Source organism: Diceros bicornis, chromosome 1 (genome assembly GCF_020826845.1).
Source record: "Diceros bicornis minor isolate mBicDic1 chromosome 1, mDicBic1.mat.cur, whole genome shotgun sequence".
NCBI classification, from domain to species: domain Eukaryota; kingdom Metazoa; phylum Chordata; class Mammalia; order Perissodactyla; family Rhinocerotidae; genus Diceros; species Diceros bicornis.
Window position 1 is genome coordinate 7,391,594 of NC_080740.1, and position 19,796 is coordinate 7,411,389.

Below are 19,796 nucleotides of genomic sequence, written 5' to 3' on the forward strand. Positions count from 1 at the left end.
GGCAGTAAGTACTAGGCGAGAGGCCCCCCTGAGGGAAGAAGGGGGTGCGGAGGGTGCTGTGTTAGGATGGGGACACCTTTCTAAGAAGCCTGTCTGTTTACTGCAGGTAATGGGGTAAAGAGTAAGGAGGCTCTTGGAGTTCTCTGTCTCTTTGGAAGCCAGAATCTGAACATGTTTTCATTGCACCTCATTTTTTCAAGAGTTTATGGACAAGCTAGATTGGGCCCAACTTTGATAGTGAATAACTCTGCTTCGCCAGCCAGATCAGGAACTGGAGTTCGGAGGGTTCACTGGTAACGAAAAGAGTTTTCAGCTGATGACCAGAGTCTTTGTGGAGCAGATTATATCTACATGTCCTATTAGTACATGATCAATAACATCAGCAGTTTTTAACCAACAAGATTTTGTGAGGGGAAGGAGAGGAAAAGTGAAGATTCAGGTGTCAATAATTTTTTTAAAAAGCTTGTATTAATGCTCATTATCTTCTCTCTGGGAGAGCCTAGCAGGGTATTGGTCTTCTACTAAAAACACTCCCATGGAATTATAATTGGCAAGAAAAGTACTCTTCCAGGGTGGGGGTGGAGAGTGGATGACAGAGCAACATAAAGAGAATTCTTTGCAAGACAATCAGAGCATAGTTGTCATAAAAGACCTTACAACCAAGGCCCCCAGAGGAAGCTTCTGTTATAATTACTCAAAATTAACAACCATCAATTAAGAAGTGTCTGATGCCCTTAGAATATGCCCTCAGAATGGAATCTATAAGAAAGACACAATTTCTCCCGCACTGAAGCCTCCCTAAGTCTTTCTCAGCAATGATTCCTATTTATACGCAAATTACCTTACTGGCAGTTTTCAACGCCTTTACTCTTAACTGTAAAATGCATCTTAGCCAGATTATTCCTTCCCATGAGTTAGTGATAAAGTTTTCCTTTGCATTCCACGTCAGCAGCTTTTTCCTAAACTGTTTATAAGCAACTGGAAGAAATTCATGAAATATTTTCTTGATAAATTATTTATCTGACATGCAGGATTAAGAAAGAGCTCGTGTTTGATTATAACCAAAATACACTGATGATTCAAAATAAGCTGTCAAAATAAATAAAATGCAGCGTATAGCAGAGTAAAAGACACTTTTAAAAATTTAGTTACTGACTCAATAGCTATGAAACATTCAGAACAATAAGTAAATTTCTTGCCTGCTAAGGACTTGGGGTCCAGATAATGTTAAATAATTCCTACAATGAACTGGGTGCCATCTTTTCAACACTAGCGCCTTGCCGTTGGCATCTATAAACTCTGAACACATAGCTACTATGCTTTTTGGTTTGAGATTTTTAATATTGTCTTTGTTTACTCAATGTGTATATTTCAGATTTCATCTGTACTGGGGCTCACTTTAAGAAAAGAAGACTGCTGGCCATTTAATAAAGCTACTGGAAAGACTACATATTCATAACTGAACTTGTAAATATGGCTGACTGTGCTACAGCACAGTTTCTCACAGGAGACCCAGATTACTGCAGTGGTGTCACAGCTTAGAAGAATACCACTGTTGCATTAAGCTCTCAAAACAGTACCTGAACTGCTTGTGTAAATATTCAGAGCCATATTTAAGTGATTATTTAATGGAATTTGAACATAGATCATCATGGCTCTGTGATAATATATGTCTACAATTAAGTGGTTACCATGGCCAACCCCTCTCCACATTTTATTTGCATATCAATTGCTATATCTGAATTTTAAGCGAGTTTGCAATTTTCTTCCAGACCTTCCAGCTGATTCTTTACAAATAGATCCCAGTTCCCAGATTTACTCAAATTAATGTTTGCTTCGTCTGCTTGCTTTTAAGGAGTATTTTATCTAACTATATGGTTGAGTTCTTTGTTCCCTTTATATATGATGATAAATATATATATATATATATATATATATACACATTTTTTTGCTTCTCTAGGGTACAGGTTATTAAACAATGACTCTCTAATACGGCTATATGGGAGCAGAAGCTCAAGAAATATAGACCTGAGTCTACAGGTCTTTACACTTAGTGGGAATCCAATAAAAGCTCCTCGAATTGAAATTTAATTCTGGCCTCCCTTACATTTCTGCATTCTTTAGTTTTTACCAAGAGATTACTAAAGGTTGACAAATTAGTAAATATGTCATAATCAGCGGTATTCTTAAATTGATTCAGATACAGAGCTGCTAGCCCTGACTTCTGGTGGAGGCATTATGTGTCTGGAGAGCCAGAAATGAAGAGCCTCCTTTTGACAGCCAGAAGCTTCCAGTGCTCGTTCTGAGAAGGAAAAGCAGAGTGGCTCCCTCTACCTTCCTCATGCCTTTTCTTTGAGGGTATTTTGAAATTGGGCAACCAAAGTCACACTACCTTCTCAAAGAAAGCCAGGTGTAAAATAATGGGTCAAGGTCTCCGTAGGAGTCAGGAATCTCTTCCCTCTCCCTAAAGTTTCCAAGCCCCTGTTCCTTTTTCTCTCCTCTCCAATGGCTGACAAGGTCCCTCTGGCCTGGGAAGGAACGGGTAGAGCATGGGATAAGTCAACCTGGATGCTGCGAGCAGGTTGAGCTATGGTTATCTTCTCGATGCTAAGGTCATTTTTCACACCGTGAAAAATGGCAATGGAACACCAAGTCCCAGACAGTGACAGTGGGATATTTCACACGTCCATTTGTACTTCCGCACACAGTCCGCCTGACGACACAGCAATTCTACAAGAAGGAAGGCCAAACTCTCCACTTGTCTTCTCAGACTCTTCTCCTTTTATTCTTTTCCCTTCTTTCTTCACATTGTCTTCCTTCATCCTCAATCATTGCTCACTTCCAAGAAGGCTGAGCCTGCACACACCATGCCCTGAGCCACTGCAGCAGAGAGCAACTCCCACAAGCACACCCTCTAGCCCAGCCTAGCAGAGGCAGAGTTCAGCCCCACAGCAATCCATCTGGTCAGACTGGTGGGCAGTTGCTGAGGAGATCCTGGTGGACGGGTGGAGACAGACAGAGGGCTACAGGGAGTAGAGAGTGTGAGAGCCAACCAGACACAAAGAAGCAAACATGCACATAAGGGAAGGCTGGGAGACAGCAGACAGCCCGGCACGGCGGCTCATGTGCTAGTCCAACCCTCGTGGCAACCCCAGTGGAACAGTCCAAGCCAGCACAAGTCAGCCAAATCCTGAGCTCATTTAATGGCTTCTGTCCCAAACCTGAGTCACTGGGGATTCCATGGACTTCTAAGAGAGCCCTACATGCATTTCTAAAAACAAACTGCTTGATGCTGTCATGGAAAACCTGGATCTTTGCATTCTACGGTTTCACCACGGATTACATCCAGGTCACAACCTAAGGAAGACAGCTGGCGAAAACGGCCCTGCTGGCCAATTACCCAGCCTTTGTAATGAATCCCAGAGGGCTGTGAGCTGATGTGTGTGTCTGGCTCTGCCAAGTCCTGGACAAGCCCTCACCTAGTGAAGATCGAGCAGCCTGGGATTTATTCTGCGAGGGGAGGCTGAGAACCCACCTGCAGTCAGGACTCCACTGCCAGAAGCTGCCTCCACAAATGAGAGGAATAGAGAAAGTGTCAGGGGAAGAGGAGCAAGAGAAGAAGTTCTTTGTTTTCCTGTCAATTCTACTGCTACCTTCTGCTTTAAAAAAAAGAAAAAATGCCTCAAGGACACCATAGGCACAGCAAAGCCCAGGACTGCCCTACACTCTTCAGCCTCAACACAGCAGGCTAGTGGGGGGCTGGGGGATGGCCCCATATGGTGTGGTCATGTCGGATTCCACCAGAACAAGATCAACTCTAAAGACTATAAAAGGCACCTCTATTCCTTAGAAAGCAGCAATTCTAAGAAACAAAAAAAATATACTAAAACCTGTCAAGAAAGTAGAAATACTTTAATAATCATATAGATGTCCCTTATTATTTACCATGGGCCAGGCATTGCGCCTAAGCCTTTCTCATCTGTTATCAAATTTAACTCACAAAACAACCCTGAGGTACGTGCTCCTGTTACACCCATTCTACAAGTGAGAAAACAGGCTTAGAGACGTGAGGTCCATCAGTGGACATTTCACTCTAAAGTGCGGTCAGGACTGACCCAGGCCAGGTGAGGCTCGACTCTAACTGCAGCTGAGAGTGAGTGGAGAACACCAAGGGCGTCTGTGCACAAGTATTTAGAAGTGTCAGCTGGGTGCCCACCATTAGGCTAGGCCTCGATGGCAAATCCTGCTCTCTGGGTTACCTTAATAGTCAACAGTGGGACTTTATTATTATTTTTTAAGTAACCCAGATTTTGAGATTTCCACTGAGGTAGCAGATTCTTTCACACCTAATTCTAAAATCAAAATATCAAGATTTTGATAATTTATGTTATACTTTTTATAGACAACGAAGGCTATACAAGCCTGTGGCCCAGTTATTCTTTAAAATTAGGTCTGGTAGAGGAATATGCTTACAATATCTTGTAATTTTTTCATCCAGCTACATTTTACTAAAATGTCATTTTTGCCAAAATGAAAGTTGTAAGAATAAACACAGTCTGAGGGTATTTCCAAAGAATCTTTGTGTCGCTCTGGCAATAGCCTCCTCACTCACCATTTGTTTCAATACCGAATAGACCCGGGGCTGAGAGGAAGGAGCACGGGGAGAGAAAGACTGATGCTCACAGCTGCAGCAAGCCCTTGGCTGAGGCTGGGGCTGCCCAGATGCGGGGAGATTGGCCGGGAGGAGAGAAAGCAACGCAGCTGCTTCAGACACAGGTGGGGCAACTTTCTCAGCCATAGATTCAAGGACCATGGCTGCCATTTATGCTGGCTTGAGCTGCCTGGTGGAGACTACCATTAGGGGAGAAAGAGCCCACCGAACATCCTTTAGAGATGTGCCCCCCCCTCCAAAAAAGGAGGAGTCGGCTGACTAGTGCTTGGTCCACCTTTCCCCTGACTTCTTCTCAGAGAGGTGCCACTAGGCTGGAAGGAGCAAAGAAACCACTTCCTTCCGGTATTTCAAGCCTTAGCCTTAGGTCAGTGGCCCCTAGAGAGGCGTCTGACTATGAAGGAATCTCTGCTTCCTGCCAATGTAAAATTTTGAGTAACTTCAGACTCTTGGAGATGCTATATGTATCCAAAAGTTTTGAAAGAGACAGGTGACTAACAGACTAGCACCTGGTTTCTGCCAGTACTTCCCTCTCCTCTCCCTTCTTCCCAGAGGCCTGATGCAGAGAGAGAGAGAGAAGTCGGAACAACTCACTGGCACGTATGAATAATACTTAAGATATGTACTAACCTTTGTGCCAAAACGAACACTCTTGCCATTTATGTGAAATAGCGCACAAGAGCACTAAAGATTTGTTGGACTAATCCACGTTCTTAGAGCCTGAATTCACTGGACTAACACCTTATTAAAAACTGCACGTAAGCAGTCTTTAAGACTGAGGATATCTACAAGTGGCTTCTGAATGACTGTAAAAGACAGGTGTGGTGTTATGGCCCAAGACGTCCCGCCCCTTACTGTAGTGTAATGGCCACTGATTTGCTGGAAGGCACTAAGTTTCTCTGGAGGAAAAGCATTCCTAGGGATGACAAACCAGGAGTCTCACCTGCAAACCAGCGTATTGATAAAGCTCATAATAAAGGCACGAAGCCATTGAGGATGAGCAAATACAGCACAGTAAGGGGAAGTAAAGCAGGAACCAGGAACCTGCCTCTCCAGTCAACCAGGGCTCTTCAACTGGATTAATAAATTGTGTGGCTGGCTTCCCTTTATCTACACGTTTACTTTGACTTTTCAAAAGCTTTTGGTAACACTTCTCAGCAAGGGTTTTAAGACACACACAGCATATCAGCACATACCCTGAGGCATTCTGTATGTGAAGAGAATAAAGTAGGGCATCTCTCTGGCGAGATAAAGACCATCCGTACTGAGACCCATCATCTCGTGTAACATTTCTGGGAGGTGAAATCCCCAGCTGAAGGGGATAAACTTCAGATTTCGGAAGTGAATCAAAAGGGGACAATGAGCTTCACAGAATCAAAAATCTAAGAACAAAAAATCTAACATAAGGTCATATTTTCCAGTCTCCCTATTTTTCAGAAGAGGATGCCAAGGTGCTGCAAGGTGCTGCATTTATCTCAGATGAAACTGCTGGTTAGTAGCAAACCTGAAAATTCGACCCCAGCCTCCCACATCCCGTGAGTGCCGGTGAGCACCTGGTCACTCAGCGTCTGTCTGATCCTGGTCGGTAAAGAGATGAGGGTCCTGAGATCTCTTGTGAGTGCATCCCCCGTGCACACAGATCAGGACTACGGGGCGGGCGCTCTCATTTCTCTGGGCCCTTAACCCGCCCCCCCAAACACACGGCCGGGGGCGGGGGGAGGGGTGCTAAGATTTGAGGAACAGAAAACACTATCTTATCAGCTGTTTAGAAAAAACCTGTTGTTTGACCTGTTTATTTAGGAGTCAGCCCTGCTGAGCTCAAGAGTTTGCTATAAGGCAGACTCGAGTTCATCATTTAGAGGCCTGGACAGCAGGCTCAGCGCTTATCTTCCCTGTTGAGGAGTCCCACACGCACAGCTTTAGGGTTTGCTGAGGGATGTCACCTGTGCCCTGGAGTTAGGGTTTTCAGTGGGTTCCTGTTTCTCCTGTTAGAGTTCAGATTAATAAAGACCTTGGTTATGACTGCTTAAAAAGTGATTTTTTTTTCTCTGAAAATCAAAGCCAGAGTCTATTCCTCTATTTCCTTGAGGATGTGTTCAAACTGCCATGTGTGTGTTTCTGCTGCCCAGAACAAGTCCCTTAAGCCTAGACAAACTGACACTCTCTTGGTTCAGGACCCACCCAAGCCCACGTGGGAGAGTCTATGAAGGGGAAGTTTCCTGGCAGCTCCCAGCCTCTCCTCTGGCTCACATTCACGAAAGTGTGAGTAAAGAGCTCACACTTTTCTTTCCACCAATTTCTAACAAGCTTATTAGCGAGAAATTCCCAGAAAGTGGAAGAGTTAGTTTGTCTTTTCTGATCTGAGTGCACAGAACATTCTGTCAGGCTCCAGGAGACAGACAATTTAAACCAGAACGCTATTAAACACAGAGCAGCTGTTACTAACTCCTCCTGCACCCGCCTCTTCCCCTCCCAAAGCTGCGATCACCCTGCGCGGCGAGGGGGCGGCGAGCGGGCGGCAGGACCAGGCTCTCCGCCTCGGAATGAGCCCCCTCACACTCCTTCGCGGGGTGCTTGCTGCAGGTGGGCCCCCTCACACCGAGACTCCTCAGTGGGGGCACTGACGTGGACAGCACGCTTTTAATTTAATGGGAAAAGCAAAAAGGAGGAGTAGTTACTCAAACAAAACCCAACAACTTGGAACCGGAGGAAATAAGCCGTGAAGAGGAACGTGTGAGACAGAGGCAGACACTTCTTCCTTTAGGGCTGAGGGAAACAGGGCGCAGGGAGCCCCAGGGCAGCTCGCTCGTGTCGCCGGGAGCAGTGCCGTGCAAAGGAAACCCGACGGCACAGGGTTTTTCCAAAAGGGGCAGTAAATGGGCCAATGAGTGAGCGAGCGCACACGCGGGAACCCCATCCCTCTCCCCGACACTTACCTGCAATTCCTTGCAACAGCCCGCAGACGTTGAAAATACTTTTCTTCATGATGCTCTGCACACACATGGTGAAGACGGACACCAAGGCCACCGTGCAGAGGATGAAGATGCCCGTGGCTAAGAAGATAGCGGTGGCCTGCCAGAAGCCGCTGGCGATCTCGCCGAAGCTCTCGGCGTAGGGCCCGCACAGCGTCTCCCGCGGGACGTGCTGCACCCCGGGGTTGCGGATGCAGCGCGCGTAGATGCCCAGGGTGGGGTGGTGGGGCCCCGGGGAGCCCTGCTCGGCCGGCTCGGCACTGCCCGCAGTCTTGGCTTTTCCAATCAGCCAGTCGGCGCTCATGAAGGCGATGAGCTCGGCGAACGCCACCACAATACTCAGGAGGGTCCAGAGCATCGAGCGACAGGTGACAATGACATGACACATATTGATGCTCAAGGCGGAGAAAGAGCCAGGCGTCCACGGGGTTAATAATCACAGCGAGCCCAGCAGGCCGCTGGGGACGCGCTCAGGCGGCCTCGGAAGGACGTGGCCGCCCCGGGCGTTCCCCCCCGCAGCCGCGGGCTCCGTTCTCGCGGCCTCCGGCGGCGCCGTCCCGGGCTGTCATGCTGCCATGTCGTCCCGCGCCGGCCGGCCTCACCTACGGGAGAGGGGGAGGGGGGGGAGGAGGGCGGTGAGCGCAGGCCCCGCCCCGCCGCCGCCCTCCCCGCGCGGCCACCTCCCGCCGCCTGTGCCCCCCACCCTCCCGGCCGGGCCCCCTCCGGCCCCACAGAACCTCAGCCTCGCTGCAGCAACCCCTGCTCCCAGCCCCCAGGCCGCCTTCTCAGCGCCGTCGCTGGGCTTTGTTTCAAGTTCTCCCTGACCAGACTCTCGGAACCGTCGGGGGGGTGTCACCCTTATCTCCAGGAAGCGTGACCCAGGAAGGAGGCCACTGCCAGGTCCTGCACCCACCGCGGGGCTGCTGCCTCGGCCGGGGCACTCTGGGCACGCGCCGCCTGCTCCACCTTATTTTAGCAGAAAGAGTCCAACAGCACAGGGTCCCGGCAGAGCAGGACGTGACTCGGGGAACCGTGTCAGCGGACTGGCTACGTGTTTAAAAGTTCACAGGACTCTCTGCTTTGGTTCTAAATGAGCTAAGTTTTGAGGAACTTGCACCAGAAGCTTTTGCTTAACAGTAGAAAGTAGCAACACCCAATTTTATTGCTGGGGAATCAAATTACTAGCAGAGACGTCAGAGTATTTGCTTCACAGGTAAATGAAAATATAAAAGGAAACAATGCCATTAAAAAATAACAAAACACTGCTATCCATACTTATTTTTCATCCATTTCTCACAGGGTGATTTTTTTAGACAAAATAAACTACACTAATTAAAATTCAAAGAAGAAGAAAAAAAAACTCCAAGAAGAGTTCATGACTTACTCACTGGAGAAATTATTCAAAACAGGCATTAATGGCTGTTGACTAAGTATCATTACACTGAGTGGACTTGTTGACAACAAAACCTTGCCTATGAAGAATGCACGCCTTGAACTGACCCAGGTCATCATCACATGTGCCTCTGCCTGAGCTTCAGTCACCCCAGGTCTGGGACTCAACATGCCCATTGTTTCTGATTGCACAAGGACTCATTCTGTTCCCAAGGACAAATGGCTTCATTACCAGAGGGCTTTGCTCTAACGGCTCGAACCCCCTTCAGAGGGGCCTGAACCCTGAGACAGGGGCCGCAGTGCTATGGGCAGCCCCCTTTTCTGCCCCCTCTCCGAGGTCAGGGGGAGTCGAGCAGCTCACATCGGACATCTGGGTGCACGGCCCTGTTCTGAGTGATGGGATCTTATTAACCAAGGTCACCTCAACTCCAGAAGGACCACCAAGAGCCCTCGGGCATGTTGGCAGCGGGGTGGGGCAGGGAGTTACCAAAGAGGGAGGGAAGTGGGGCAGGAAGGAAGCCCAGCGTCACAGCCCCTCCACCAGGTGGCTGACAGCCTGGTGAGAGTTGCCGAGTTACCCCAGAAAACACCTCATTTAAAAATCCTCACATCGTTCGTTGCAGCTATACAAGATGCTGTTCTGGGAAATACACTAGGAACACAGGCACTTCCTAACTGAGAGAGAGAGAGAGAGAGAGAGAGAGAGAGAGAGAGAGAGAGAGAGAGAGTGTGTGTGTGTGTGTATAATGCAGCTGTGGGGGTGGGGGTGGGGGCGAGGCAGTGTGTTCCTGTGCATGAGCCGAGCAGTCCATCAGGTCTGGGTTCCAGATCCAGCTCCACCACCGACTGGCCACGTGGACGTCTAACTTCTCAAAGCCTTGGCTTCCTCAACCTTCAGCTTCCTCAGCTGCCACACCGGACAGCAAGGAGCTGCTGCCTCACAATACTGTCGTGAGGCACAAGCAAGAACCTGTGAAAGTACCTCGCTCAGTGCCTGGCACAGTCAGTGCTCAGTCAGTATCCACTCCTCTCCCTCAGAAGCTTTCCCCTAACACGGGTGACGCTGGTCAACGGAACCAACGGAGGTGCTCAGGAGGTAACAGAAACTTGGCCATTACACTCGGAAAAAGATTAATAAGCACAGGCTCTTTAGAGATGGATGAGGTCACTCAAGACTAAGCTTCCCTGGTGGGCTTCCAGGGCAGGGTCCCAGTCCTACTTCCTGTTTCCCTGCTGGCTAACCCAGCTGCTAACCCAGCTGCTAGCGAACCCAGCTGCCAAACTCAACTGTGGAAAATAAATTAGCATCGGGCCGGGAGTATAACCTACTCCTACTCACTCATTCTCTAACCCCTCCCCAAATATTACCTAATAGAAATGCCTTTTGAGGAAAAACTTACCAATATAAGAGTTTTGGAGGAGACTGTCTATAATGAAAGCGATCGTCCTGAATGAGAACAAGGCAACAAGCCATGAAGACTCCCAGGAGGCCCCGAGAAGCTGCGCCCACCCACCAGGCTCACACACACTCTGACCCAACAGGTGAGAGCCCAGCCTGTCAGGAGAAAATGAGGCTTCTGCACAGTCTTCCAGATCGATGAGAGAACCAGTCTACTGACAGGCCCAGCCCATCCTGCTCGTTGCCCCTCTCCTGTTTAATGGCAAGTTTTCAACGTTTCAACAAACCTCTACACGTTTGTCCTCTTGCAGAACTCAGGGCTCTGCTACAACCTCTCGGGTGACTTGGATCTTAACAAATATGCCAAGTGTCCTTTCCTGGTCAGCAAGCTCTGCTCAGGATGAGAAATGCAATTAGGTTGCACCTTCTGAAGAGAAAGGATATGAAACTTCAGAAGGGAAGAGGGCACCTTCAGGCTTACAAAATGGTCCATGCCACACTGAAGGCAGGATTATTTAGGGACCCATGTGCTTAAGTTCAGAAATTATAGTGCCCTGTCCATCTGCGCTAAAACAAGCCCCCATCCACTGCACCAAATTCTCACGTCCACGCCACATGGCTGCAGTGAGGCCTGCATCCTTCTCTCTTGGAACAGGGAGATAAGATACTTTGGTCTCCCCAGCAAGTCTGCTAATCGCTGCTGTAAGAGGAATAGCCATGATACGCAAGGCTGACCACAGCTGGCTTTCCTGGGATCCAAGACAAGTCCTCAGGTTGGTGGGACAAGGGAAAGTCGAGAAATGCAGCAGGGGCTTCTACAGTGGTCTCTGCTCTGTATGGTGTCCCAGTCTGGCCACATCACATGTGCAGGGAAAGGCAGGCACCTGCTGAGACAACGTCCGTCTCCTCATTACAGATCTCGTTAACTGCAGGGATCCAGGCACAGAGCTCCTCAGTGTGGCCTCCGCTGCTATCCACTGTAAGTCCTGCTTCTCCGCAGCGCACTTCATAAGCCAGGCCCGCCCTGGCATTCCACGTGAGTCTCCTCTCCATGGGCCACTAAACACATTTCCCCTCCAGGACACCTGACTTGACTATCACAACCCTGATGGTTGTGGATAATCTGGACAGCCCTCTGACTTGCAGAAAACGATGCTATGATAGTCACCAAGGTCTGGAGAGTAAAGCCTCTTAGCAAGTCATAAGAAAAAAACTAAACAAATGAGAATCCTGCAGAAGCCGACAGCAATACTCTAGTCAGAAGGCGGAGCAAGCAGGCACTGATACATGGTGGGTCTGTGGGAGTTGTCACATGTGTGTCCTCCACAAAGCCCTAATAGTTAACAGAAGGGTGAAGGCGCTGAGCGGGGCTGACCTGGGTTTGTAACTTCCCTCATGGGATCCTATCTTTGGCAGCTTCCTGCCATCAGTGAGAGGGAAGAAAGTGCACATGAAGCAGAACCACCCAGTGCCGGGTGGCTAGGAGATTACCGGAACAGAAACGGAGCAAGGTTCACACCGTCTAGAGAGGTGGAGGCAAACCAGGGTACTCCAATCACAGCTGCATCTCCACCAGGACAGCGGAGCAGAGCCCACAGAGGAGGCCACGCAGACAAGGCTTGAAGAATACTTCCTCGCTTACTCACCTTGGTTCTGTTTTTCCACTTTATCGTGAAAATTCGCAAGCACAGACACAAGTTGAGAAGAATAGTCGATGAACACCCAGATTGAACGTTTGTTAATGTTTTGCTCTATCTGCTCCGTCCCTCTATGGTATACACACTCACACGAACACCCATACACGCACATTTTTTTTCTGGACTGTTTGAAAATGAGTCGCAGATGTCTTGACGCTTTGCCCCTAAATACCTCAGCAAAGACTCCTAAAAATAAGGACACTTTCCTACAAAACCACAATAAAATTAACACACCCAAGAAAACTGACAATAATTCCCTTATATCCGAAGCCTAGTCTACACTCAAATTTCCCCACTCTGCCCCATTTTTTATAGCTGTTTTCTTAAAAACATGACTCAATCAAGGCTCATGCATTGCATTTGATTATGTGTCCTTAGTTTCTTTTAGTCAAAAATAGTCTCTCCACCCCTAACCGATCCCGCCTTGCTCGCATTTTCCCTTGACATGGACATGCTGAAGATACCAGGCCAGTTGTCTCACAGAACACCCAGAAGACAGATCTGGATTTGTCTACTTCCTCATGGTGACATTTGAACTTCTTCTCTATCCTCTGTTTTATAGAAACTGGTGGTTAAATCTAAAGGCTAGTTTAGATTCGGCTTAAACATTATCGGTGAGAATCCTTTGTAGGTGATGCTGTGTAATTCATCACATTTGGGAGGAATATGACTGGGCTACATCTCAGAATCAGAATAATTTTACACATACATATATATACATATACATGTTTATACATATATGCATTCGTGTGTGCGTGTATACCGAGAGAGACAGAGGGACAGGCAGACAGAACATGCCCAGGCTCCTCTCTGGTCCTAAAGAATCTGAACTTTGGTGAGGAAGTGGGTAGCAGGCTGGGCTAGGCAGGACTCTGTATTTTTGAAGAGCTCCTTGGGTGGGTTCTGATGCCACAGTTGAGAAGTCCTGTTCTGAGAGATGCATCTGGAAGCTAAAGAAATCCTTTACCAAAGGAATTTTATTTCTAAGAAATGTCTGCTGTATTTCTTTGAAATGGAACCACATTTTATATATAACTTATGAAAACACAGAAGATCTGCAGACCCAGGGAGGGAGACACGACTTGGAAGAGATGCAGCTCTCCCAGGGAGGGTTTCCTTGAACCAAGACAGCTTGGCGACCGTGATGAAGAAAGCTGTGGCATAATGAGAAGGAAGGGCTGTCCTTCCTCTAACTTCAGAGCCCCTCCTTTCAAAAAGGACAAATGTGGCCTCCCCGATGCCTCGCTCAGGCCTTGCCCTCTGCCCGCCACCCCCGCCCCTCAGCCAGGCTGGAGGGGGCCTCAGGCACCGTGCATTCCCCTGCTGGGAAAGGGTGCTGAGTGGTGCGAGCTGGGATGGCGGTGTTTTACGACCTTTGTAAACACACCTGGGACCAAATGGGATCAAATCGCAGCTCTGCCACTAAACAGTTGTGTATCCTTGGACAGGCCATTTATATTTAACCTCTGCAAGCCTGTTTCCTTATCTGTAAAATAAGGATAACAGCATCTTTCTCACAAGGCTGCCATGAGGATTAAAGGAGACAGCGTATGTAAAATAATCAGCATAGGGGGCCGGCCCCGTGGCTTAGCGGTTAAGTGCGCGGGCTCTGCTACTGGCGGCCCGGGTTGGGATCCGGGCGCGCACCGACGCACCGCTTCTCCGGCCATGCTGAGGCCGCAGTCCCACATACAGCAACTAGAAGGATGTGCAACTATGACGTACAACTATCTACTGGGGCTTTGGGGAGAAAAGGAGGAGGATTAGCAATAGATGTTAGCTCAGAGGCGGTCTTCCTCAGCAAAAAAAAAAAAGGAGGATTGGCATGGATGTTAGCTCAGGGCTGATCTTCCTCACAAACAAAAAATTAAATAAAATAAAATAAAATAATCAGCATAGCTCCTAATCCACTGTGCTCAACATACATTAGCTATTATTAATCACAATCACATGATTAGCTTAACAATATCTGTGGTTCAGTAAGTACTCAAAAATATTAACTCCTATTATTAATAATAAATGTACTACACTGACCCACATGGCCCAAATAATCAGTACCCTCCCAAGCAGGTTGTATTTTGCTTCCACGTCACTGGCAGTTTCTTGGCCAATGTCAGGTTCATTATCACCACCTCCCTCAGATAGGTACAGTCATACAAAGGTTCAGCAATATGTCCTCCATCCTAGTGTCTTCTGGAAGGATGAGAGGATTAGGTAGGTAGAATTTGTGTGCTTTTGCCTTCCAAAAGTTGGAAAGACCCTCTAGAGTGCTGCCTCTTAAAGTCTGGTCCCTGGACCACCCCCGTCTCCTGAGGGGGATGTAGGCCACCTGTTTAAAAAAGCGTTAAGTTCCTGGTCCCCACACACTGAATCAAACTTTCTGGAAGTATTGCCAGAAACTGCATTTTTAACAAGCCCCCAGGAGATTCTTTACACAGTGAAGTGTAAGGGGAGGCCTCCTACTGGTAAGGTCGGCCTGCACGGGGCAGTTCCTTGGTGCTGGGGTGGGTGGGGAGACAAGGGGCGAGGAGGAGTGTGGCCCAGCTTGTCAGGACAGAGCCAGACCACCTGTCCTCAGCACAGTTCACGAAGCCACACAAGTCGCAAGGATGAGTGATTCTGCAGGGAAACCCACTGTTCCCCCAGCTCACATGCCGTCCAATAATCTTCACGCGGCATGAAGGGACGCCCCACGCGTTCAGGGCCTTCTCTCCAGAACACAAAAGCAGCTTTAGAACCGAAGCGACAGTGCCGGGACAACAAGCTCTGCACCTTGCAGGACTTTTTCTTTTTTTTTTTTTTTAAATCAGCTACCAAAGGAGGTGGTGGAAACTCTCATTTGCCCTGGCCACCCCCTAAGATACACTGGCTATGGATATGCAGACATCTTGATTATATTTAAGAAGAGGGTCCAAATGCACTAAAAATTATATTGTTCCATGAGTTATAGGCTCAACACACTCAACACCTCCTGCTTATCGCCACATCCTTTCCTCCATCTTGGTGACAAGCCCTCTCCTCCACCCCCTCTCTGACTCTACTGGGAAAACCCTCCCGCTGTGGCTCTCAACCAGGGCAATTTTGCCCCTCCCCCCCTTGCAGGGGACATCTGGCAATGTCTGGAGACATTTTTGGCTGTCACAACTTGGGGGCGTGGGGTATGCTACTGCTATCTATCTAGCAGGTAGAGGCCAAGGATGCTGCTAACCACACGACAGTGCACAGGCCAGCCCACGACAGAGCAATGTCAGCAGTGCTGAGGGTGACAACCTTGCTGCGGAGGCTTCCCGCAGAGGGCAGTTTTTACATTTGTAGGTAAAACTTAAAACAGATTCCTAAAAGCCTTATATTTTAAAAAGGTATATTCTAATGAGTAATATTTACTAAATTAAGATCATTATTTTACTTATTTTTCTGAACTTTTTTTAAGGTCCAAGATCGCAGGCTGATAGGATGTGGAATCCAACCTGGACCTCTCCTGGGGTCCTGGCAGTTTCTCTGGATCACATACTAAAGTCAGCCTTTGTTTCCAGTAATCTCTTTTCTGCAATGGCAAAATGGGGCTCCCTAGTTATTAAGACTGAGGGTTCATTTGCTAGTAACTTTCTTTACCTCCATCTGAGGGTTGTGGACTTCGCCTCAGGAAACTGCACATTTGGCCACACGGCATTTATTTTTATTTTTTTTAATTTTTTATTTTTAATTTATATTTTTTTCCCCCAAAGCCCCAGTAGATAGTTGTATGTCATAGCTGCACATCCTTCTAGTTGCTGTATGTGGGACACAGCCTCAGCATGGCTGGAGAAGCGGTGCTTCGGTGCGCGCCCGGGATCGAACCCGGGCCGCCAGCATCGGAGTGCGCACACTTAACTGCTAAGCCACAGGGCCGGCCCCCACACGGCATTTATTTCTCTCAAATTCCCCTTCTCCAGAGTTGGGCTGGCCAGTCAGTACATGCTCAGGTGGCCTTGGTCAGTCCAAATGTCAGGGAATCTCAAGGAACTTACCAAGCAGCCCTAAGTAATTTCAGGCATTCATTATTACCTGACCCCGGCTCGGCTCCCCTGTACCAGATGCTTCTCTCTCCCGTTGAACCTGCTGGCGATTTCAGCTGCCTGGTGGCCCCTCCAGGGCAGCAAGGGCCCCACTCTCCAAACCACCTGAACAAACCTCTTTCTTCTGGGCCTGGAGCACCCAGTGAGCTCCTGCTCACTGTCAAGTTTGTTCTTTAATTCACTGGTCCTGGCCAGTCATGTATTTCTTTCCGGATGCCCACTCCTCCTGTATCTAATCAGTCTGCTTTCTGAGCGCCCATTTCTAGAGGGCTCATTTTTACACCTCCATCCTGAGACATCAGTAGCCAGAGAGCACATCCACTTGTCTGGTCCTGTTTTCTAAATGATCCATTCTTTAAGATTTCTCAAGCCCACTTAACGCATTTTGTAACTCTTTTTCCTTCTACAAATGTCATCATCTAAAAATCTTTAAGAGGCAAGTCTTTCTTTACGTGTCTGTTTCTGTCAGACAGGAGGGAGTGAAGAACCACCTTCCATGGTAGATGCTCAAGTCTGATTGAGCTCAGACCCTATAAGCCAGGAGCAATATGCCTATGCCATGCACATACTGCGGGGTCAAAAGATTTTTTGGTTTGTTTAAATGGAATAAGAACTTAAACTTCAAGAGTTGCCTTTTAATGTCACTATTGTATATAGTTTTAAACAAAAGTTGTTTTTCACGTTCATAAGGAATTCTGTGATATCAGCCAAAATACAAATCTTAAAGTGAGCCTCATTAGTCTTTTCAGGATCAATAAGAAAGCAGCGAGTTTTAATGGGGAAAAGTAACAGAGGAAAATAAAGAACTTATAAGAACCTACACATAAAAATCAAGATACAAAACTTCCTTTTTCATGAACTCCCTGGTGTCATAGAGATGAGACTCCAAATGCCCTCTGTTTAAGTGACTCAACTCTGAGAATAAATAACCCTTAGAGCATGGGCTTCTGGCTTGTCCAAGTGGACAGCTGGGCAGCCTCTCCCATTGCTGGGGAGCACTGACATCCATTCTTACAGCAACTGCAGGCTCTCTAGTGCCTTCTGTACAGAGGCAGAAAGAATCACTGCTTGTTCATGAGATACAATGCCACCAGCCAGGTCCCTTCCAACAGTCTAAGAAAGCTCAAACATGATAAATGGAGAGGATTATACCATCTGTTATTTCTGAGTCTCTCACACAAACCCAGAAAACCCAAGAATCAACTAGAACAAGAGTCTCTTCCTGACTGGAAGCTTCTGGGAAAGCTCTTGTGGAAGACAAATATTCTCTGTCCCTCCTTGCAGGAGAATTCTATTTTGCTTCAGCCAATCCAACATGAGCAGGAGAGACATATGCCACTTCTGAGCAGAAGGGCTTATGAGCTGGTGCTTCATTGTTCAGCTCTTCTTCCTCTCCCATGAAATCAGAAAAATCCCAGACAGAGACCTCTCATCAGCCTGGTCCCTGACAACACAAGCAGAGGCCCAGCCGACCCTCGAGGGACACGCAGTGTGGGCGACAAACCATACCTCTGCTGTTGCCAGGGCTGAGATTTTAGGGTCACGGCACCACCCAACCTCTTCTGAGGGCGAGCGCTCCCGGCGGATCAGAGTGCCTGCCCTGCTGGTCTCTCTTCAGTGTCAGGTTAAATTCAATTCCACCATCCCCTACCACATACATGGCAATAGTACAAGTCTTCCAGTGAGACACATTGGAGCTTGACAACGATTTCGGACGCATCCACTGTACAATTCAACGAGGTAAGCTGCCACAATAAAAACTCTACTCTTTTAATATATTTATTTTAGGGTTAAGGTGGAAGTAAGAAAGAAGAAAAACTCCCTTTTGAGTAAATGAGGACATCAGAAGTGACTCAGAGTGACAGCCTGAAGGATCACTTCCCACATCAGGCGTTTCTCTGAGGTCTCTTACCAAAGAGTTCTGACTCACTTGGAGCTGCCTTGGCTTTCCTTTCTCTGCTTCTATTTCTTCCACCCCCAGGGTGGCTCCAGCTACCTCCTGCAGCCGCCAGTTAGGACTACAGCTGAGAAGTCTGCTTCCTTAGCACCAGGAGAGACCTCTGAGCTCTGCTCAGGAGACACCTCCAGGAGGTGCAGGGCTGCTCAGGCCTGTCTCCAACATGAGTCAGGCCAGGTCTTTCCAAGGAATGGAGACCACAGGGCTGGAGTGAGGGTTTCAACTAACAAGGGGCAAGAGACCATGGGGGAGGGCAGTGGGGATGGGCCTCTGGCTACTGAACGAGCAGCAATGGCAGCCCCGCATGCAACAGTCAAAGCGGAGGGAGTGAAAAGCTGAGCCAGTGAGGAATAAGGTAGAAGGAGCAAATCACAGGCAGACAAACAGCCATAGCCACACTTAAAATTTTTTCACATAATCTCTACTATGAGAATCAGAATATTCCTTCTGGAAATATGGTCATTTCAGACAGAAGGGGAAGAATGTGGCATTAGGGTGAAAACTGGTGACTTCCACGAGGAAGACTTTCACCAGCTCGTGAGAATACCCACACTTTAAAATGAAGTTGTTTTAAGTTAGGTATTGCCTCCTTTTGAATGAAGTACTATTTTTAAAAACAGCATTTTACAAACTCAATAATTAGTACTAGACAAAAATGTTAATCTGTAAATGTCACAGGTAGTTAAAAAATGGCAAAAAAGTTTTTATTTCCTTGCACCTCCCCTGGCCCTGAAAACCTGACCTATTAGCGCTCCTGACAGAAGGCAGGCGTGGTTCCTGTTCACGCTGGGCCCTAGGGCCAAGGTTCTCAGCAGCTGTTAAGGAGGTGATGGTTGTGAGCAGAGGTGCAGCTGAACCCTCGTCCTAGAGCAGCCAAGGGGACAGGCTAGTGCATGACTCACAGAGAAGGGGTTCCAACCTGCCAGCGAAACTCCAACCCAGGAACTTCCTGGAGAGCATAGGGCAGGAGCAGCTCAAACAGCAGCAACCTTTACCCAGGATCCATTAAAACAAACACCTAAGCGCACCACAAGGCTACCAGCCACCTGGAGCGATGCATTTCTATTTACCCACTAAAGCATATTATTAGCGAACTGGGCCTAATGATGTAAGGTAACTGTATCCTTAAACACCAAGGGTCTAGTTTGGGATCTACCCAGGGACCAAGACAATGCTAGTCATTGCTCACTTTTTTCTTTTTAAACTATCTATATCCTCACTGAGGTCACTTCTGTTTCTAACCAATATTGCTAGGCAGTAGTAGAATTTTAAAAAGTTTTTGAATGATTTAAAAAGTAAAGGGCCAAAGTCTATTGTAGACTATGTTCATATTTCTAAGAACATCACTGAAGTGTTCAAACTCACTGTTTTTTATTACTGCACTCACATTGATGCTGGCTTTTCACAACCAAAGACACAGCCTGCAGCCCCTAAGGTCTGACACGCCCTGTCCTGTGTGTCCACGGTACACACTCCCTGAAAGCCAGTGAGCTCGGAGAAGGAGCTGAAAACAGCCTAAGGCTTTACATACTGAACATACATGCAATAAAGAACAAAACGTAAAGGTGGATGTGCACAAACACGGCCTTTTATAACTTTATGTATCGAAAATCTCCCCTCTCTCGTGCCTTATTTCTCTCACATATTTAAGACCC

The 19,796-nt window shown here is 47.7% G+C and overlaps 1 protein-coding gene across 6 annotated transcripts in view; it reads right to left on the bottom strand.

The window, feature by feature from the left end:
- Positions 1–19,796, bottom strand: part of LHFPL2 (LHFPL tetraspan subfamily member 2) — a 165,404-nt gene that overhangs the window by 15,236 nt on the left and 130,372 nt on the right. For 5 of the 6 annotated variants that reach the window (XM_058567903.1, XM_058567574.1, XM_058567829.1 and 2 more), the window contains one exon: positions 7,606–8,243. In XM_058567903.1, coding sequence (XP_058423886.1) covers positions 7,606–8,029 — 424 coding nt within the window. In that variant the 5' untranslated portion in view covers positions 8,030–8,243. Of the gene's footprint in view, positions 1–7,605; positions 8,244–8,497; positions 8,694–19,796 lie in introns of those variants that run through there. The other variant, XM_058567931.1, reaches the window with a different exon arrangement.